At 40.1% G+C, this 23,240-nt stretch overlaps 1 protein-coding gene across 2 annotated transcripts in view; it reads right to left on the minus strand.

Moving 5' to 3' along the window:
* AFAP1 (actin filament associated protein 1) overlaps nt 1-23,240 on the minus strand; it is a gene marked incomplete at both ends in the record, with an annotated part of 63,848 nt that overhangs the window by 38,991 nt on the left and 1,617 nt on the right. For both annotated transcript variants that reach the window (XM_080344450.1, XM_080344449.1), the window contains 2 exons: nt 5,030-5,138; nt 19,375-19,472. In XM_080344450.1, coding sequence (XP_080200576.1) covers nt 5,030-5,138; nt 19,375-19,472 — 207 coding nt within the window. The remainder of the gene's footprint in view (nt 1-5,029; nt 5,139-19,374; nt 19,473-23,240) is intronic.

A 23,240-nucleotide genomic window follows, 5' to 3' on the forward strand; every position in this document is an offset into this window, starting at 1 on the left:
CAGAATAGGAAATACCCAGACCTCACATCTCTGAACCAAGACTAGATACTCTGATCTGTGTTTTCACAAAAGGCTACAAAACAGTATATGTTCATTCCAAAGTGGAAGGAAAATAAAATTTGAAGCTCTTTAAACGTTTTTTCTTTTTTTTTTAATTAACTGCTGTCTCCTGGGCAATTCTGCTCTGGAGTGTTTGGTTTGGGGTAGCTCCATACACACAAGTAGTAGAAGCCTCAGATGAGTACCAGTGAGAAAACACTACAATTTTTCATTTGCTTTACAAAAATCAAGAGAAATGTGGAAAAAAATATGGTAGATGTTTAAACTGATAGATTCGGAAACACTTATTCCAGAGTACTTATTTTTGTATAATTCTTTAAAAGAATGCATAAGAGCTGGTAGAACTTGTCACTTCACCCATCTCTTCCTCCTGATGAAGCAGGAGAAAGTCTAAACAAAAACCCACCACAACCTGAAACAACCCAAACATTCTCCCCTCCAACCTCCTTTTGGAGTGTCTATCCATACCTTTTTGCACAGGAACCTCAGGAAGTGTTTGAGAGATCTTCAACCAGTTTCAGACACAAATTAGCATGCCAGCCTGCTTGAAGCAGAGGCAGATTCACGTGCTGTTACCGAACACGAAGATGTAAGGTCTAGTCATTAAACCAGCATTTTCAAGAAGGCCTTCTCCCAAAGGCATGGGCTAAGGGACAAGCTGCCTAAAGTTGCTGTCTCTCTGGGAACTTCATCTTTAAGTCTGCCTTTCACTTTAAAATAGTAATACTTAGGTGCCTATAACCTCCTCATCCCTTCTTTGAATTTAGTAGTTGTCCTTGTTTTGTTAAAAACAAGTTTCTCTTTTAGTGAATTTGCCTGTCAGCTAAAGCTTCATATTTGCTGCATTTTCCTGGAAAACCAGATACATGTTTTTGTAAACATAGAAATGGAATACGAAGTTATTCATAGGCATAGATGCACCTCTTGTGAGAGGGGCAATGAGAAACAGGTGACCAAGAAACTGACCAACGGAGTACAACATCCCATTCAAATGACTTCATATAGAAGTGGGAGATCACGAGGATCTCATCCCTTTTCATTATGGCCGACATTAGGAGAGGACCTTGCTAGTCATCCCTGTGAACTGAGGCCTAGTGACAGACTGAATCCAGCTCCGGTTGGCTGCAAGGTCCAATCCAGGACTTTGGGTGCCGGCTCTGCAGTTGCTGGGACTTTCAAGATGGGTTTTGTATATTTTGTATTATTTTCTGTATTCTTATCAGTAGCATCAGTAAAACATTGTTAATTTTTCCAACTCTCTTCTCTCTGTCCTTTCCCTCCTGATTGCCTGTCCTTAGTGGGAAGGGGGGAGAGGGAGGGGCTGAAGAGGGAAGGGGGTGCTGGAGAGGGGGTTAACAATACATCTGCCACAGTTTTATTGTCACCCCGCAATCAAAACCTCGACAGTAGTGATCTCTGTTGCAGCTGTGCCACTGTCACAATGTTCCCCTTGATGTTTGCTCCCTTTCTACAACATTCTTTTACCTCATTTATGATTTTGTTCCAGTTTTGGCAATAATATCATTCTGAAACTTTTTTTTTCCTAAGGTAAGAAGAAGTCACTACTCTACAGTGAGATATGGAAATATTATTCTAGTAGAATTCTTCTGTCTAATTACTAATAAGATTTAGTTTCTTCAAAATTAAGAAATGACCTGCTCAAGGTAAGAGTTTCTGGGGGTTCATTTCCAGCAGACCAACTTGACACATGAACCTATGGGAGAGACACTTCTTAAATATAATCTTCCCAAGAGAGTGGAACTGTGTCATTTTTCTACATTATGAGTATACACTGAAGAAGGGATGCTTGCATGGCAAAGTCAAACACTTCAGCCAGAGGATGGTCTACCAAATATGCCTTTCCCATCTGCATTTTTAAGTGTACAACTTAAAAGGATGCAAAAACTGAATCTGTTTTAACATATTGTTTTCTTTCCTCTTTAGGTCTTGATTTAAATTCTTCACATTGCAGAAAAGAAGGTTCCACTTTGGATAAAATTATCAGTCATCTCTGTCACACAGCAGAGTGTTGCTTTTGTTTGTACCATAAAGCCCATGCAACTGTCTCACTTTCTTTTCAGCAAAGCTACTGGATTAAATCACTGTTCTTTCCTCACAACATTCAATCTTATGACTTCTTACAGCAAGGTTCACCAGTTTCTAAAAAAATTACTTGTAGGAAGTCCTGACTGAGACTTCATAGTGCAGATTGAAATTCTGCACATGACATGTCCTACAGATACTTCCCATGTAGGCCCACAAGGAGTCCAAGTGCAGATTTCATGTTAGCAATATGGTGTATGATCAGCAGAGGGATTCTGCTGTATGGCAGCTGCAAGTTCATCCAAATCTCTGTTTATAGGAGGACGAAAGCCAACAGGAGCTGCTGAGACTCCCATCCTCACACAGTCTGATGGGATCTCTGGGGACCTGTTGCTATATCCTGCCCATTAATTACTCCCTGTGTTTCTTCATTTGTGGGACTCTTGGCCAGAAGAGTTTGCTGTGTGACTCACACCAGGAAGGGTGACCACCTTGGAGTACTCATGTCATCTGGCTGAAACCTTCCCGCTCTTTGCCACATCCTGCTTCTATTCTTTGTGTCTCCAAACTGCTGTATCACATCCAAAGCAAGGCTTTTAGGCTCTGAGACACAAACTAGCACGCATAGAAAAAGTGAAAAACATCTCTCCACAATAAAGCAGGTTTATTAAATCTACTAAAGTCTCAGAGACTTCAGATGCACTGATCCAACATGTTCCAGTGCTGCTAATCTACCTTTTTTTTGTTCATCTTCTGCATTTTCTGATTATTCTAGCTTCTTTTGATATTGGATTTTCACCCTTATCTTCACCAAAATTTTCCACTTTAAGGGGTGAAAATCAAAGCAGACTTCCCCATTATTTGTAATGTTGCATCCCAAAGATTAGTCTGTGATAATTTAGGCATATGGTACAGACCAGTAGCTTTTAAGAAAGAGAAAAAGCGTTATCAGACAAGGCATATACAGTCTTGTTTTCATCTACATGCCAGTGTTTGCTTACAAACAATTACAGGGACTTCAGGAAGTTAAGAGATATTTGATTTTCATATTCTGCAATTTTCTTCAGTTTCTGTTTGCCTTTACAGATAGGACACATGGTATGTAAGCCTCCTTGCTATTAATGACATTACAAAAATATTCCGTAAGCATATTTGCTGAAGGTAACAATTCCAACGGTTGTTTAACAGTTTATCCTTGCACTTCTTTATTATGGTCTTCTTCATCTCAAGCAGTCTGAACAGCTAAGGTTACATCTTTAGTTAATATGCTGCTTTGCTAGCTTATTTTAATTAGCACACAACTGGATTTAGTAGAAGTTTTGCTTGACTGAGGATACATTACTAATGGCATATTGAATTTAAAATCAACTTTATTATGAAGAGCAGAATACTTTTAACATAAATTAAAAGAGATGATAAGGATGTCAGGACATAAGAAAACATAGCAAAATTACAGTGAGGTGATAAGTTACACTAACAGAGTTTTAAATATCTGTATATATATACATACATTAAGGAATTATTAATGAACTTTTAAGGCTGATAGCCTAAATATTTTTATGGATTTGGATGGTTAAGTACAAGAAGAGATCAGTTTCATATTTTGTCTCTTTTTTTTTTCCCTAGGCAATCCTTTAGCAGTGCTATTAATATTTGTACTATTAATATTCTTCTGCCTGACCATGGCTCTTGTTTAATGACAAAACACAAATCAGCAGTTCACCAGATTACAGGGTGTAGCAGGACCACCCTGCAGCATTGCAAGGGAGGAAATGAGGAGTGATTCTGCTGCTCTGCTGAGACTGTATATTCCTTCATTTGCTTTATAGTATATGAAACTCTTTCTTAGCTTGATTTTCTTTGGTAAATTAAGAGCTGCCAGATAACTTCCATTTGTGCAGTGTAGAAATGAATAATTAATGTTCTAAGGTGACTCCTTTGCATGTGTGTTAAGAACAGAGACATCATTTTATTCATTTGTTCTAGTTCAAATAATAAAAATGACTGTAAAATGAGGAAAGATATGCCTTTAATTTTTGGGCCATAGAAAATAACAATTTGTTATAAATCAGCCATACACAAGTCATAAATTACTCCAGCCAATAAAAAGCAGCAAAAAGGAAAATCTTTGCAATTTTTTAGTACATAACGTCCTGCTGACTGACCCTGTGTAAACGCTCACAGCAGTCATTTCAGCGGTTAACCAGCGTGGTCTCTGCACAGCTCCACTTAAGTGCATGGGTCTTTGCATAAGTATTCGGACGTGAGAAAGAGTATTTGTGTGTTGCAGAAGGGCATTCTGGTCACCCATCAGAAGGCAGCCCTCTGCCTTTTGCACTAAAAGATTACTCACAAAGATACTATCATGTGCATCAAACATGACCTGTTTGATCTGCCAGTATGACTGATTTGTCCCTACCTATGTCTCATCAGAAATGCTGCAAATCACATATTTTCAATAATTACCTTTTTCTTTTTATTTGTCTACTTTAGCAAGTACTTCAGTGCAACAGAGGCACATATGTAGATCTGTGGATCAGCGCCAGTTTCTGAGACCTCTACATTTCCAGTACTGCCAGTTTAGAGGGATTTACTCTGGATGATACTTAACTCTGGAACTCCAGGTTCAGTGCCCCCACCACCTTCATGGTTCAAAGCTGTCCAAAAGACTAGTGGCTGATTTGGACCCTCTGTTTCCAACAGCAGCTGAACCATGTTTAAGCGCACCTAACTGGAGCTCCACGTTCAGTTTTCTTTAAAGGGAGTCTGGTTTGTGCATGTCAAAACAGTTCTGCAACCACACCAATGCATGGCCCCAACACATCGCCACAGCACTAATAGAGATGCAGCTGCCAGATACTAAAAAAGCTGCAGGACACTGGAACTACCAACTGCTCAGAAACTGGTCTGGATATATATTACTCACTGGAAGTGATGTACTCAGGAGCCTTCCCAGGACTAAGTGGTACTGCCTCTTCATAATAGCCTTCAGGAAGGGAAGACGTTGGTAATGGTGGAGGCCCATTATCTGGTGGCTAAATTAAGAAAAAAAAGTGATTACAGACCAACGAGGTGATAAAATAAACACGGTCAGAACATCTGCTCATGATCAGTGCTAATGTTGTCAGCCTTATAAACCAATGGCTGTCTTTCTGACCATTTCTTCTGTTAACTGTCTCTAAAAGCAAGACTCTGGATGGTGAATTAGATGTGTGTTCTGCAGGGTTGCATCTTTTAGAAGCCAAACAAGCCTAAATCTCAGGATTTCCATATGTTGTTATAATTAATTAAACAATAAGTAGTATGGGTTGAGATTTGAAACAATAAAGACCTAAAATAGTTTGCATTACAGCAGCGAACAACAGCTTGATTGATCAGTTTAGAAAAGTTAAATCCCCAGGGCTGGCAGAGATCAAGGACAGATAATTTAGATCATATTTTCATGATATATTTGTTTCCTCAATGACAACTGTAAATATAGATATTAACTTATAAAATGCTATCGCTACATAGTGAAAACTGAGCTACAACCAAGGAAAAATTTGGAACATGAAGAAACAATTATATTTCAAACACCAGGTCAAATTCTAAAATGCTTCTTTTCTAAATATAAACCTGTTTTAAATTTATAAATGACCCACTGCTGGTATGTTGTTATAGTAACAAAGTAAATGTAGTACACTATGACTTCTTCTATGTGACTTTACTGTTCTGTTTCCTTAGGAAGTACCAAAACAACTCTTATTTTATAGAATTCATTCATATTTGCCACAGGTTTTAGTTCCATATTTTCGTATTGGAGAAAATACTGAAGACTTTTTCCAACAGCAGTAGTTTATTGTACGCTTACAATAATATAACTTGTAAGTAAAGTCTCATTTCTGCAGTAACATTTTTACAAGACATCTTTCTCCTCTCTTTCATGTAATGAAAGAGATGTAACGGTGTTTTCTGCATTGGACTGATTGGAGAACAAACAGAGATACGAAAGTAAGAAACTGGTTGGGGTGGGCTTTGCTCATGGTCCAATGCAGACACTTCTGGAGTGCAATTCAATGTGCTGACCAGTCTAGTAGACACATAGAGCCTTCTTCCACATCATATAGATGAAGCCACAGTGCCAGACTCCTCTTTTGCTATAGACCTAAAGTTACCCAGGAGGAACCTGAGCTTTAATAACATGTGGCATTAGCTGTAATGAAATCACTTCTGTGGGCACTTTCAGGGCTGGATTCATCTTTGCTTGTTTCAAAGCCAGACATCTCCAAATCTCATTAGTGATTACACACCTATGCCAGACACCTAATTCTTAACAACATCAGCAAGACAAGTCCCACCCTTACTGTGCTCTGTATTTAAATTCATTTTGAGAAGGTTATTCCACTTTGCAGGTAAGAGCTTGTGAATTCCTGATGTGCAGGCAGGGGAGGAGCTAGTGAATAAATCTGCCCTTCAGCTCATCTAGCACTGACTTCCCTTCATGTCAGACATAAAAATTCTCCACCAAGTTGAGATTTACACTAATATTACCTCTACATCAAATGATAAAGCCAACTTCGTATGTCACACTCAATTACAGATAAGAAATGGCAATTACTGGTATCTACAACGTGAACCAAATGAGTTTGCCTCACAGACCAGTTTTGTTGAGAAATTATCTGTCAAAGAAAAAAAATAATGAATAAATATGACTTTTAGCATAATATCCCTGTGATTCTGCTGTAAAAATCCCAAACTGCAAATATGCACATCATCACAAAATAAATTAGTCTTTCCCAGGTTAGTTGCTGCTGCACAATAGGCGTAAGGGACATTAAAAAATACTACAGGTTATAAATATTGGAAAATCAACAGCACGTTATGTATTTTGCCCTACACACCTGCACACATCAGCTCTACGTGGCCTGGACTGCTAGATATAATAGGGAGAGCTGCCTCCAAAGAGTTTGTATTTTCTCCCTTCATCCAAGTGAGTAGAGCCTTGAGCAAGTGAGTTGGGGTCAAGGTTTGTCCTAGGGCAGTGTAGATTCATACCACCCCTTTCATAAGACAGATATATTAATATCTTGGTCTAGTCTTAAACTGTTTTTCTCATCAGGTGTTCATACGATATATGAAATTCTTATAGTTATTAAACCTAATTCACCCAGGAAATACCCATCCTGAGGGTCATTCCAATTTTGACTTGACACAGCACCAAGGCTCAAAGCTATCTTTTATCCAGAAACAAATAAGAGGTTCCAATAAAGATCAGGGGGAGGAAAAAATCCGTGTTTTTAGACAAAATGTTATTCAGAAAGAAAGAAAAACGGAAATGAAACACAAATGGTGCTTGTCTGAATTCGACCCTGCTGGAGCACCAGTTACTCCATACAGCTGAGGCGGGCTGGGCTGTGCAGCCAACGTCAACACAGATGGAATCCATTGCTGACTTAACCGGGCCCTCCTCTCTGAAATGCATTTTGCAGTGCTTGCCATAACAAAGTTGAAAACAATTATAAAAAAGACTTTTAAAATAGAGAGAAACAGAAACATCCAACATTAAATACTTTCTGATTAAAGCAAGACTGCTTCAATATTGAGAGAAAATCCAATTGATTAAATTCAAAATAAAAATATTTCACTCAAATATGTACCATAAACAGCTACATCTTTTGGGAGTTATGGAACATGTAAGAGTTTGAGCATGAAGAAATGTAAAAAATACATTACAGCATTTTGATATTACTCATTAATATTTACAGTGCTTTATTTTTTTTTTATTATTGCTAGTTGCATTGTTTAATTCTTTCAACTTGGCAAGTTTTTAGTGGAAGAATTTTGATGAAGTTATGAATTATGAACTGAAATTCTTCTCAATTCAATAACATCGCATTCATTACCTGAAAAATAAAATGCCGTAAAACCCACAAAACTATTTACATATTCTATAAAAGGATTAAATCTCAAAAAATCCTAGAACATGTGTAGTTTGAGTGGTATCAGGAGGAAAGACCTGGCAACCTGCACGGAAGGCATTAGCATGAATTCCTACTTTTACATTTTTTTACAGCAGGCCACAGGGATAAAAACTAGAGAATGCTGCCTTTCAAGACAAATAACCTTGCTCAATCACAGCAATAAGAACTGAGTTAAAAAAAATATATATATATATATCATTATTTTTACCTTATTAGAGGAAAAGGGACAAAGATGAGTAAGATTGTTACCCAGAATAATACCAGTAATAGTGAAACAACACTGATAAAGCTGTTTGTCAAGTGCTGGGTCTGAGACCATATGAGAGACATTTTATTTGAAACCAAGAAGCATACAGAGTGATAATTACACTACTGAATTGAGACCTCTGAAGACACTGGACTCTTTGTGGGATGCTCCACTACAGTTTACAGGAGGGACTGTTGAGAGAAAGAAACAAATATCTCCAAATAATTTACCTGGACAGTAAAACTCATTATTTTACTGGACACTATGAAACAGACTTATTGGAAATATTAGTTTTATGGCATATTATGGTCTTCCCCTCCACCTGCTGCTTTGTGTTCCACAGGCCACAAATAATCTCTTTCTTTATCCTAGGAGATAAAGTATTTTATTTCCCCTATCTGTCCAAGGGTACCTACCAAGATAGACAGTAACATTTTTTTTAGGGATAGTCTAGCTGATATCGGCTAACGATATGAAAGTATATAGTGTGGAAAGTGGTGTGACAGACAGAGGAAAATAAATGTCATCGTATAGGTGCCCGAGGATATAAAATCACTTTACACCACAATGAAGACTTACACGCTGTAGGAAATAGAAAGGAACACCTCCTTTTATGCGATGATTTAGGATGTGGAGATTTCCAGAGCAAAGCAGTGACTTTAACAGAGGCAGGGACTGTCAGCACACCCGTGCTGCAGGCACAGGCTGCCAGCAATTCAAGGGCCATACTCACATGTGTGCTATTAGATCAACCACCAGTTCGGATCCAGCCAGACTGTGGAGCCAGCTGCTACATAACCCCTCAACACTGAAAAGCAGCAACGTGAGACTGGAAAAGTGGTCACACACTAGTGATGCATAATAAAGCTATTCAGAAGCCAGCAGGCAAATGTGGGCTGTCAAGAAGAAACACTGACACATGCACGTGCCATTTGCTGTGGAGCAAGCTTAGACCTGACCTCTGCACAACCCCACCGCATCCTCAGCCTGGGAGAGGGAACACATTTATGATTCCTTTCCCAACACATGAAAAAATTGAAGTCCAGAAAGGAAAATGAAACAACAAACTGAATACCAATGCAACTGGCAAAACTACTGACAGAACATTGCAAACAGGCTTCATTATAGCACTGTAAAGTCTGGGTATTGGGCACTAGTACTTGCCACACTCTTGGTATGAAAGCCTTTTGATAAACTCAAAATTGCCAAGGCACTAAAAAGAAATCACTGTTTATTGCCAGCAGCTGAGGATCTGGATGGGGACCTTGGATTCATTCAGGACAAAAGTGCTGACTATATGGGATGTTAAGATCATATTGAGCTGTGTAGGAGTGAAATATTAGCCTGAGCATAGACAAGCAGAAGCTGAGAAGAATTCTTCATTTGACCTCAGCTCTGTATTCCAAAGTTATAAATTTCTCAGCTTGTCAGCTGGACGCTGCAAAACCAGGAGCCAAACAATGTGAAAGAAGTCTAACAACTACTTTTTTCAGCTTCTGAGCACATCTGACAAAAGACAGTAGACCAGTCAGACACACCAAATATAAAAAGGAACTGCCTAAGAAATCAACAGCTGAAGTTAGACATGATGGGAGGACCAGCAATCCCTAGCACGCCAACAAAGAGCTAAACTGGTAACCCACAAGCTCCTACTGCAGCGCTGAGCAAATGAGGGCAAGGAGGAAATGCCCGTGGAAGTGACTACAAGGTGGAGGATGAGTGTAAACACAAGTGAAGCTTTTCCTTCGGGTGATCCTGAACAACGACTTGAGCAGGTTTAAGACTACGAACAAAACAAGTTACACAGTTTGCACGCTGTCCTCCAGGGAGTGGAGGTACATCTGACACAGCCTGAGTGTGTCAGTTGACTCACGGGTGAATGCCTAATTAAAGGTATCTGAAGAGTGCTTAGTATGCAGAGTATACGGACTGCAAACAGATTGCATCCTCAGAAAACACAGCCTGATGATGGGAAAGGATCTGAACAGACTTGCTCACATTTATAGAATGAATCAGGGTGTACTATGGCTCCACAGTTTGATCTGAAGATTGTCTGGAGCGCATTTACACAGGAACCTCACCAGGAACTGCGTTACCATTTCACAAAACACAGTACATCTGAGTTCTCCTAACATAACACAATAACCCCTTTACCTAAGCAACAGGAAGGTAAAGATGGTAATGAATAGGAGCAAACTGAAACAGTACAACATGGTATACCAACTGAGAGGAGAACCCAGTTGGTTCTTGCATCTCTGATGGCAATGTCAGCCTGCGGGAGAACCCAGGCATAAGCTTAAGTTTCAGTTCTTGTCATTGTATTTAATTAAGATTTGAGATATTAAATGAAACTGAAAAGACTGGAGCAGACAATGTTCCACTGAAAGGACAGATAGCTGGAAGGAGTTACACCCAAACTCTATGGAATAAACTCCAGGATACATGGAACTAACAGAAGATCTAAGGAAATAATTCAAAAGTGAAAAAGAATGAGCCAGAAACAAAACCATAGTATTTCTGTATCATGTATCAGAAAGACCTGGGGAACTGAAGGCCAGTCAGTCTCACCTCTGTGCCCAGTAAGATCATGGAGCAGATCCTCCCAGAAACTCTGCTAAGGCACATGAAAAATAAGGAGACGATTGGTGACAGCCAACACTGCTTCACTAAGGGTAAATTTTGCCTGACAAATTTTGTGGCCTTCTACAATGCAGTTACACTGTTGGTAGATATGGGAAGAGCAACCAACATTCATCTACCTGGACTTATGCAAAGCATAGGACACTGTCCCACATGACATCCTTGTCTCTAAATTAGAGAGACATGGATTTGACAGATGGGCAACTTGGTAGATGAGTAATTGGCTGGATGGTCACACTCCAAGAGTTGCGGTCAACAGCTTGATGTTCAGGTGGAGACTAGTGACAAGTGGCATTCCTCAAGGGTCGGTATTGGGACCGGGGCTGCTTAACATCTTAATAACATGGACAGTGGGACTGAGTGACCCCTCAGCAAGTTTGCTGACAACACCAAGCTGTGTGGTGCAGTTGACACGCTGGAGGGAAGGGGTGACATCCAGGGGGACCTGGACAAGTTTGAGAGTTGGGTCCATGTGAACCTCATGAAGTTCAACAAGGCCAAGTGCCATGTCCTGCACATGGATCAGGGCAATCCCAAGCACAAATACAGGCTGGGCAGAGAATGGATCAAGAGCAGCCCTGAGGAGAAGGCCTTGAGTGTGTTTGTTGTTGAGAAACTCAACATGAGCTGGCAATAAGCACTTGCAGCCCAGAAAGCCAACCATGTCCTGGGCTGCATCAAAAGAAGCTGGACCAGCAGGTCAAGGGAGGTGATTCTCCCTCTCTGCTCCACTCTCATGAGACGCCATGTGGAGTGCTGCATCCAGCTCAGGGGACCCAACTTCGGAAGCATATGGACCTGTTCGAGTGAGTCCATAGGAAGGTGATGAAGATGATGAAAAGGCTGGAGCCTCTCTCCTTTAAAGACAGGCTGAGAGTTGGGGTTGTTCAGCCTGGAGGAGGCTCAGGGGAAACCTTATAGCAGCCTTCTAGTACTTAAAAGAGACCTACAGGAAAGCTGGAGATGGATTTTTACAAGGCATGTAGTGATAGAGCAAGGGCTAATTGCTTTAAACTGAAATAAGGTAGATTTAAATTAGATATAAGGAAGAAATTCTTCACCATGAGGGTGGTGAGGCACCGGAACAGGCTGCCCAGAGAAGCTATGGATGCCCCATCCCTGGAAGTGTTCAAGGGCAGGCTAGACGGGACTTTGAGCAACCTGGTCTAGTGGAAGGTGTCCCTGCCTGTGGCATGGGAGTTGGAACTAGATCCCAACCCAAATCTTCTGTGATTCAGATTTTATACTACAGGATTACTACACAGCCAGTTGAAAACATTACTCAGACAAAACAATATAGTTGACTCATATCAAGCCAAGGGTCTGGGTGTACCAAGAAGAGAGATGAGCTTTGATTAATGCTGGGGAATACTTAAATGAATATTACATGAGAAAGAGGAATCTGAATTTTAAGCAGCACAAGACCCTCAGTCAGAGGTGGTTATTGAAGCTGTGCTCAAAGAGGTGTCTGTATTCCTCATCAGAGACAAAATCACCTTCCTCTTTCAGGAGCTATTAAGCTTATCCAGGGACACGACATGACAGTGCAGACAAGACGAGGTAGTACAGTAAGAAAAGTGTGTGCAACACCGTTTCAACTGTAACGATATTCTCTATGTGCCTGAGCATCGGTTCAAACAAAAACAATAGGATACTTTGGTACTTACTGGCCTAATTCTTTTCCCGCTTGTTTGTATACAGCACATTAATGAGCATGTTTAGAAAAGCAAATAGTCTGGTTCCTAACTATCTGCACAGGGAGGCTGTTTTATGGGCAGGTATAGCACAGAAACAAGAAACCAAAAACCTGAGACCAGAAGTATAACCTTGTTATGAAAAATGGTGGGACAATCTCCTATCAAATCTGCAGCATTAGTAATTTAATAGCTTTCTTCTGTGGAAGTCAAAGATCATTAGCATCTAGTAAAGACAGAAAAGTGAGTATACAACTTCTCAATGATTATAGAATCAATCTGGTAAAGCAGTTCAATCCTACTCTAAACCTGACCTTCTCTCATCCAGTTTAAGTGCAAATTCCAGGTACAGGCAGCACAGCTCATTCTAGCAGCTTAGCCATGAAGAAAGCTTTGAAATACGGTGAAATGAATTGTTCTGAAGGTATGTTATGAGTGAACTGAGAAGGAAATTAGTTTAACTTTTCTGTGACACCATTTGCAAATGTGAAATAAATCATCAACAATAAGGCACTAACCACACCAAGGGGAAATGGGAAGGGCAACTACATGACCAACACAAAAAAAAAGTCTGCAGACATTTCTTTATCCTTATTTCTTATGCAACCACATATGAAGACCAAAAGCATTCCACAGAAGACTGCTGTTATGGTCACCCATAATCAAATTAGAACATGAACTTAGAGCAGTTGCACAGGAGAAATGCTGATACAGGAACTAGTTCAATAGAACTGAACTATAGTTCAAAATAAGACTAACAGGGCCTTTCTTATATGCCATGGAGTGAAATGAAACCTGAGAGGAATGTGGTTGTTATTTCAAAGGATACCTGAGGCATAGGTACCGAGGTGAGGACAAAAAGCTACTTAAACACAAGGAGAAATGCTGGCAATGAACACTGGGATGCTGGCACGGCCTTTAAACTTGAAATAGTGAGTTAAAGAAACTTCAGTTGTAGTAAATAGATTTTGGTAAGTTTTTGAAAGGGTTAATATTTTATAATTATTTGCAGGAAGAGTGACTGCACTGAACAATCAAAAAGGCTCCTTTTATTTTATTTATCCTTCATTACGGAAGAACTTTTTGAGATCTGTTCAAAGTGAAGTTATTAGACAGCTCTGAGTGAAACAACTGAATTTTTGTTGAGTTTATTCTTGTGGCTTTAAAAAAGCTTCTGCAAGGAGAAAAACTCCAAAGCTAATACTAGCTTAAGATTATGTTTTAAGAATAACAGAGAATAACAACTAATTTTCAGTGTTAGAAGAAAAAGCAAGAAAAAATAAAGATTCACAGCCATCCACCTAGGACATGAACCCCTTGCTTTTGTATGTCACTGAACTAACTGCACATTTTATAGGACTCCTTAAGACTGACACATCTTTGATTGTTGTTCAAAAAATGATTAATGTAATTGGTAATGTATCACCTTAAAAATCCTTCTGATATCAGGATGATTTTTTTCTTCTCCAAGGACACCATCTCCTTTCAGCAATTTTTAATAAATATCTGAGAGTATACCTGACAGGCAGTCAGATAAAGGGAGGCTGTCACATTGCTTCTCCACAATAGGAAACACATTTATATGAAACACTCCTACAGAGTGAGTGTGCACATTGCAAGAAAAGGGTTGGAGGAAGATGACCTATCCTTTTGATTTATATCTACAGGGGTTCTGGCATCTTGCTGGACACTTGTTGTGCTTAAATAATTATTAAACTGTCAATATTCCAAGAAAAATAAAACTTATACTCAATTTTACTGTGAAAATCGTGCAAAAAAGCTAAGTATGCTGTTTATATTTGATTTTGTTGGACCGCATAGTGCACTGAAATCACCAACTGTCAGATGTGATATGACAACCAAATGTTTGGAGGCTAGAAGTATTCTGTCACTATCATGCTGTGGATAATTTATGCCAGTAATCCTCAGGCAGATCTGAACAGCAGGACACACCGGATAGTATCCGATTGCCTCAGCGGAAAATGCACTTCAAGGCAACTTGGTGATAGTGCAATGATGGGATCCTAGCTGCTAAACCACCAGCAGCATTTTAAAATATGCAGAGAGCATTGGCTCTGTTATTCATCCAAGCCCATCATCTAGCACTGTGTCTTGCCTGTCAAGCACAGGGGAATATCATAAAAGTACAGGAAAGACATGGACCTGTTGGAGAGGGGCCAGAGGAGGCCACCAAGACGATCAGAGGGCTGGAACACCTCTCCTATGAGCACAGGCTGAGAGAGCTGATGTTGTTCAGCCTGGAGAAGAGAAGGCTCTGGGGAGACCTTATTGCGGCCTTTCGGTACTTAAAAGGAGCCAATAGGAAGGATGGGGACAGACTTTTTAGAAGGGGGTGTTATGACAGAACAAGTGGCAATGGTTTTCAACTAAAAGAGGGGAGATTGAGGTTTGACATGAGGGAGACTTTTTTTTACAGTGAGGGGGGTAAATATACCTGAACAAGTTGCACAGAGAGGTGGTGGATGCCCCATCCCTGGAAACATCCCAGGCCAGGCTGGACAGGGCTCTGAGCAACCTGATCTGGGTGAAGATGTTGCTGCTCATTGCAGGGGGGTTGGACTAGATGACCTTTGAAAGTCCCTTCCAACACAAACTATGCTATGATTCTATTAAAAGTAGCTGCTAATGTAGAGATAGAGAAAGAAGTCTGAAATACAGGAATCCTTGCAGTAAGCTCATTCAAGAGGGGAAAACCAATAACACTATTTCAAACACAGTGATTTGCTCGTCTGCTGCTGACCCAGGCAAAGCTCCCATAGCTGCTGGCATTGTATGCATCCCAGCAAGCATATATTAATGCATCCAAGTAAGTGGCATTTCAGTTCTGCAGCAGAACTTCGAGTTGCCCTTAAGCTCATATCCTTCGTCTGTAGCTTTTACTTCACTGTCCATCTAAAGAAGCTGTGTGCACAGGGCAGAGCAAGGATTTGTGCTTTCTAAGCTTGACAGAAAGTCTGCTAGACCAGGGGCAGGCAAAGTAATGCATATAGAAAAAGAAAATTACTAGGAGATTGTGTGATTAGGTATTCACTTCACCCAAGTATATGCAAGGTCCAATTTTGTCCCTTGATTTTAAGACCTGATCCAAAGCCCATCGAGTCCAGGAAAACTCTCTGGGCTTTAATTTGTTTTAATAACTGGAGACTTCATTTAAACTGTTAACAGCATGTCTCTAAATAAAATGAATTTTATACTCTTTGCTCATGGGCTGATGAATAACAAAACTGATACAGGATTTGGCCTGAATAAATACGCAGGTCTATTTACAGATTTACAAAGGAAACCTTGCACCGCACCTGCCCACACATAATTCTGGCTCCTGGCACTACTTTAAGGAGTATTGAATTCCTTCCCACCCACACATCTTTACATAGGTAAAAGCTTAAACATCAATTCAGACTAAACATTTTTGAACGCAGAATCCCTTGAGTGCCACAAAAAGAAACAGTGGTGTAAATGAAACTTTAATTTCCATCATGCTCAGTAACTGATGTGCTAAAAACATCGATTTTAAAATAGTGCATAGTTTATTTAAAGTTACTGATTCCCACTTCCAGTAAATTGCTGTGTTCCAGCAGCACATTGTCTTTCCACTGGATGCTGAGACCACCACTAGATGTTATTCATCAAGTGGAAAAAGTTTCTGTCCTGAATATCTGAGAAAAAGAGGAGACATATAACATGATTTCTGACTAGCCATGTGAAGAAGGGCAACCTGGAACAGAATTTCCTGGGCTCTGGATGGGCCCAGGGGACTACTTCCACTCAACTATGAAAGCACAGTCTCTGAAAAGCAGCTAGGAAATGTAGCACAGTATTTGTTTTACTGACCAATGTAATTATGTACAGTTTCTACAGAGACTGGCATCATCAGCTACAAATTTTTAGAAGTCCCTTGATTTATGGTAGTTGAAAATCACCATGCAGGAACATTAATGGAAGGGAAAATTAGATCTCAGACACTCTCACTAATGTCCAGCCTGGTGTAAAAAGAAAGATAACACAACAGTCTCCATCACATCTAATAATAATGAGAGGCTAACAAAGAGGCATCTAATACAGAAGGGTTTCCAGAAAACAGCCGACGGTCATTTCCATTAGTTAACATGACTTCTGGAGAGTTTCAAACAGTTAGACTGCGGCCTGAGATTTTCACAGTGTCCAAAGGTCAAAAAGCTGATGATTTTGTCCTTCCCTTCTGACTCCACCTGGTCTTTTGCAGGACGACAGTAGTCTGTCATCTTTTTCGCAAATTATGATGTGCTACCATCTTAAAATAGCAAAACTCACAATCAGTATTTGGATAATGCAGGACGAGAGGCCTGGGACATTTCCTGGCTGATCTCAAAGTGGCACCGACACCAGGAAGGGAGGTGAAAACCACCCTTGCCTGACAGCAGGAACAAAATTGCAGAAAAATTGGCAAAAATCGGCTTCCACCACTATGGAAAAAACAACTCAACCTGGTGACTTCACCGAGGTGAAAGCGTCCACAGCATTACAGGCAGGTCAGAGGGGAAGGCCATGTTCAGCCTCCACTTTGCTAGGCTCAGTCTAGGAAGACCGCACTCCAGACCAGCCAGCTCTGTGTCAACTTCCACAGTAATTCCCACTGTATCTCAGACAAATATTTTTGTTACTCCAAAGTCCAAACTGAACTACTGCAAAAACCAGTTTTGACCTCCTGGATCTAATTCATACTTCACACTGTTTCACTTGCTGCAGCTGTACCAACTTTAAGGGAATTTACACATTAGTGTATGAGAAAGGAAAAGAAGAAAAGTAGGTCAGTTGTCTTTAGAAAAACAACTTCAGTCTTCAAAGCAAATTTATTAAACTCAACCTCCATAAATAAGAGAGAATGAGGATCTCAGTTGGCTTGAGTTTACGAAGCTAACACCTGAAGTCTACATTTCAAAGGCATGTGCATTTTGCATAAATTTCCTGCCTCTCATCAACCCCTTCCCTTATAATTTATGCTATATGCATCTTGAATTAAAGAAAAATAATCATTTTCAAGCACTGTTAACCATTAAATGGATTCTCTAGATTTCACTGCATATTAATAGGATGGATTTTGCAGTCATTCAAATCTATGCATAATTATTTTACAGCATCACTTTTAGTTGAGTGGGGGTTGTTCAGCCAGGAAAAGAGAAGGCTCTGGGGAAACCTTGCTGCAGCCTTTCAGCATCTAAAGGGGACCTACAAGAAAGCTGGAGAAGGACTTTTTACAAGGGCATGCAGTGATAGAACAAGGGCTAATGGCTTTAAACTGAAAGAGGGTAGATTTAGATTAGATATATGGAAGAAATTCTTCCCCATGAGGGTGGTGAGGCACTGGAACAGGCTGCCCACAGAAGCTGTGGATGCCTCATCCCTGGAAGTGTTCAAGGGCAGGTTGAATGGTGCTTTGAGCACCTGGACTAGCAGAAGGTGTCCCTGCCCATAGCAGTGGAGTTGAAACTAGACCCCAACCCAACCCATTCCATGAATCTATGATTTTATGAATTAAAATAAAAATTAAAAAAATCTTGTTCAGGTCACTAATCAAAAGCTGGTAGCACTCAGGGAGAAACTATGTTTAAGGTGTTCTATATAACAGAGGTTTGCTGGGTGTTTTTACTTTGTTCTGTAGTATGTAACATTCTTCACCATCAAATAAAGTTTATGATGAAAGGCTAGTCAACAGTTTGATCTGACAAATTAGTTATTACATTCATAAGGTGCTACTGCCTTATAAATATCTTAGAACTTCGCCTAAATGCCATAACAGAGTAACACAGTAAAATGAAGCAGAACATTAGTTATCCAGTTGCTCTGCCCCTGTAACATCCATCTGTACTTCCTGCTTCAGCCAATGAACGTGTCCTCACAGATTGCCCTCATCACTATGTACAAAATTTTCCACAAATGAATAGAAAGATGGAAAACTTATCAGTATTAGGGAAAAGGCAGCGTTCACCTTTCAACAGGTTAAACAAGGATTGGCCTACTCTTCTCTAAAAAAAAAAAAATACCGAAAATGTTTTCTTCAAACCTACTGTAAAAAACAGAGGAGCATTAAAATTTGTTTATAGCTTATTCTGTAACAAGACAGCTGCTGCCAACTGGAGGAACTGAATTACAGATCTCAGTTAGTATCTTTGCTATAAACATCTCTGAGAACACACACTTCTACTTGTTCTACAGGGAATTTCCTACTCAGAGACTCCACACAAAAGGGCACTAAAGGCTTTTTTTAAGAAAAGGAAGTATTCTTCCTTCATTTTAAAACACTGCACCTTCTTTTTTCAGCTACCAAGGGGAAGCCTTCTCATAAGGCTTGCTCCAGGAGAAGCTGATCCTCAAAATCATAAGAAATTGGCTGGGACCTGTGGGCTTGACCAGGCTAACCTCCAATACATGGCAGGTCAACCTTTGAAGTTAAGATTAAGTTGTGCAGACTTTTAGCATTTGAATTTTGGAAATTATCAGAGATTGCAATTCCACAGCCTTTACAGGTGACCTGATCCCGGGCTTATTTCATAAGGAATTTTTTGCCTTGTCTTCTGCAAATTAAACCCAGTTCCCTCAACCTGACCAGAGGTGAGAGGAATAATAATTTTCTTGGACCTGCAGGCTCCTGCCCCTTGTAACCATTTCTGTTTATGCTTCTCACAAACATACTCTATCTTCTATATATTTATATATTTAAATTAACACTCACCAGCCACTGCTGAGGTATTTCTGGCAGAGGCATTTGAGGAGGTGCTGGCAAACTGTTGGCAACTTCTTGCTTCTGTACATGTTCTTTTATTTCAAAACCTGTTGAAGAGCAACAGACATCACTTAACACTTTGGTGGACGCAAATGTGACATTTTTTCCACACGTGGATACCATGTCTGACTGTCACACACTGAAATCTGGCACAAAGTGGTGCTCACAGCCTGCCTCCCAAGTGCGGTTACTGAGGCAGGACTGGAAGAATGCTGGGAATTCAGGAATTTAATCAAGCAGAACAAACACATACTTACTCTATATGATAAAGACATATATGCTATTTGGATCAACAAATACCAGACAGAAAAAATTTACAGGAAATCATTCTGAACTGCCTATCCATCTGGAACTTGAAGGCTTAAGCAGCTACAATTCAAATATGCTGCCGGGCATCTGCCATACAGATAAAACCATTTATGGGGGGAAGACACTACACTTGTGAACATCTCAATGGCACCATACAGTGAACAAAACATGGTCATTCCATGACCAGTATGTGGCTGGCTGCCTTCTACCAGTGGAGATGAGCAACACTTGTTCCCATGGAACGTTTTGGATGGGCACGACCATCCTGCAGAAAGGAGTTCAAAACCACCTTTCATGCCAGAAGAGCTGGGAAGAGGGGAGAAGAAGAGGCCCTGCCTCCCTCCCTTAGCGATAATGACAGCTATTTTGGCCAAGCCCACAGTGCCCGTGGTCCCTGGGATCACTGCTGTCCCCACTGCCTCTGATCACCAAGCTGTGGTGCGAGTCTGCACAAGTCCTGGGAGATGCACGATGCTACAACACTGCAACCTGGAGCACTTTGCTGCTGAGGGCACATTGCCCTAACCAACTCACCATTAGCAGAACCACACACTAAGCATGCTTTCCCACCATTTCCTTCTCCCTCTCATTTTTTTTTAAATAATCCCACAGTTTTCCAGGCAAATTTGAAAAAGGAAAAGGAGCCAAATGCAAAAGCTGCTTTCACAGTCCTTTGTATTGCTTCTTCATACCAAAGGAAAACAGGAGTGAACCCACTCATTCTGAGTTTTTGACACAACAGTTTAAATCCCAGTTGAACTCGCTTCATAAGAACATGATATTGTTTATTTTTCTAAATATCAAAAGGGAGATTAGGGTGCATCTCCTTGATGTTCTGGCAAAAATTCAGTCAATGGACTGTACCCTGCTTACCCCTAAACCGAATTTAGCTCCTCATGTTTAGTTTAGTTTTTAAAATATATATTTACATAGTCAAATGCATGTCTTTTGGTGAGGATCATATAATTCTTAAAAATGTAATCAATGATGAAATGTTTCTTGTCATAATAACCCAGTCCCACTGGCTGTGAATTCATGGATGGAAAAACAACACTGATAAAATAAACTGGCTCTAAGGGCCACAGATTCTTTTTTCTTCCTACAAATCAAGAGGGGATTAGTCATGGGAAACATTCCAATTTTCTTTTTTTTCAGTGTAACTTGCACTTGTTCCTCCTTGTGTAGGATGATTCCTGATTATGACTGCTATTCATACCAAAGTTTCCCATAACAACCAGAAGTCAAATATGAAGGGTTTTTTACTGGAAAAAAACCAAACCAAATCAAACCAAAACAAACCAAAAAAAACCCCAACAACAAAACAGAAGAAAAAACACCCACTATTCCACGTGAATCCTATTGACTCTGTAAAACTAGTTTTTCCCCAGTCTTAAACTGTCCTTAAGCTAGAACCTGCTCTAACATTTATCTTCTTCTACAAAATTGTATAGCAAAGTCAGTATTATAGGTTTACAGCATCGAGTCCTTTTAAGGAAAACAGGCAATATTGACAGTCATATTAAATGACTAAGTCCACCAAGAGTTCTTATTCCAAAATAAACTGTTTGTGTCTTTGTTTTCTAGAAAAAAGTATGAGTTTCAGAAGGAAATGCCAAGTGTTTTGTTCAGCCCTACAATTGATCGGGCATGCCAAGGCTCAGGAAGAAAAATAAAGTTTATAGTTTTGCCAGCTATTCACAGTAACCACTGGTTTGGATGTGGGGCAGATCAGGGCCGAGTAACTATGACCTGAAGAACACATCTGCCTGGCCCAGTTCTCTTGGTTGTAGATATTAAACGAAGAAAACATTGTGCATTTGGGAGATGGAACAAAACAAGGCAAAAGGTTTCTGAAGAATTCCCCAAGTAAGAACTTACTGAGTTTAAAGTGTTTTACTAAAAGCCAACCAGCCCATTACAATAATTTCCACACCTTTACAAAGAAAAACATAATTGTCCACTTCCAGATGTTATAAAGAACTCAGCCAGTTCCCAGTTGCACAGATCCTTCATTACTGTTCCCCGTTGATCTTAAATGGTTTGCTCAGGCAATTGAAATATCCTGTTGGATTCACACAGTTGATTTTTGCAAATGCACTCAAAGAGTCTGAACTCAGCACAGTCCTCAGGCCTCTTAAACTGTGCCAGCGACCCAAGAGCTCTGGTGGAGTTATGTGGGTGGAGTAAAACAACATCTTGCAAAACAGACTCCAAATGACAGTTCAGCTTAGTTACAGAGTACTGTGGGGTTATGCATCTTTTATTGCTTTTAACTTCAATGAAGGGATAAATAGTTTCAAAGGGATGGGAGTACTGAATGTTATAACTGATAAAAAAAGCAGCAGGGTCAACTCCAGTAAAGTACACGACTCCTTGGGTATTTTCACACACACTTGAAGCCAGCACAGGATGGCAGAGCTCCCAAGGAGGCAGCTCCTCTCCTCTCCTTCCCTGCCCTGTTCCTGTCCCTGCACCAACCTCTCCTCTGTGCCAGCGTAAGCATCTGTGTGGCCTCAGGTTGAACCAGACCAGGGAACTGACACTGGTTAGGACTAAACCAGCAAAAAAAAAATGCAAATAATGCTTGTGCTAGCAGAAAGAAAGATGCAATACATGATGAGCAAGAATGAGTAGCCTGGGGAGAGAAACAGGATGCTTTTTTTAGAGAACATGCTGGCTTACACTCTATTAAAACTACAGTTCCATAAACCAGAGTTTATAGACATATCAAGCATAGTGCTGTGACCTCTTGCTTAACTGAACTATGGGATTTCCTTGAATTAATTCTTTGAACTAGAGTACATCTTTTAGCAAAATATTCCATCTTGATAAAATGCCAGCAATGGCATGCAGACCTTACTAAGTTCTTCCACTAGTTCACATCTTCAGTGCTCAAAACATGTGCTTTATTTCCACTTTGAAACAAACATTTAGCCATTGCACACTGGTTTTTTGTTGTGTAAATCTAAGCTCATTTGCAGGCATTCCTTTTTTACATGGAGATTAATTGTGATACCTCATTTTGGATAATGTGAAGGCATATCTTTGGATCCTTTAATCACTTTTACAACTTCTTTTTGAAACGCGTTCTTGAATATAGGCACTAGAAGTGGATAAAATGTTCCAGTAACAACTGCACTGAGCCAGGCCCTACCACTTAACATATGGCTTTCGTATGGATCTTGTTAATGGATGGATCCTCTAATAGGATGTAATGGATCTTGTTATAGAACCTGTAATAGGCTTTAAAACCTGAACAGTAGATGCTGAAAAGCAGAAAGCTATGGTCCTTGGGTCTTTTTATTCTTGGCCACATCTATAGTCATAAATTAAACATGCCTGGGAAGGTGCTGTGGTTATGGAGAAATTTATATCCATACAGTTAGTCTGTCACCCTTCAAAACCTAGGTGGAGGGTGATTATTTTCAACTGTCTGTTTGGAACAGATCTTTGCCTGTGCTCATTCTCAAATCATGCCTAGGAACTGATAGAGGAGACGAGTCAGC

This window comes from Nesoenas mayeri (assembly GCF_963082525.1).
Source record: "Nesoenas mayeri genome assembly, chromosome: 4".
NCBI classification, from domain to species: Eukaryota; Metazoa; Chordata; class Aves; order Columbiformes; family Columbidae; genus Nesoenas; species Nesoenas mayeri.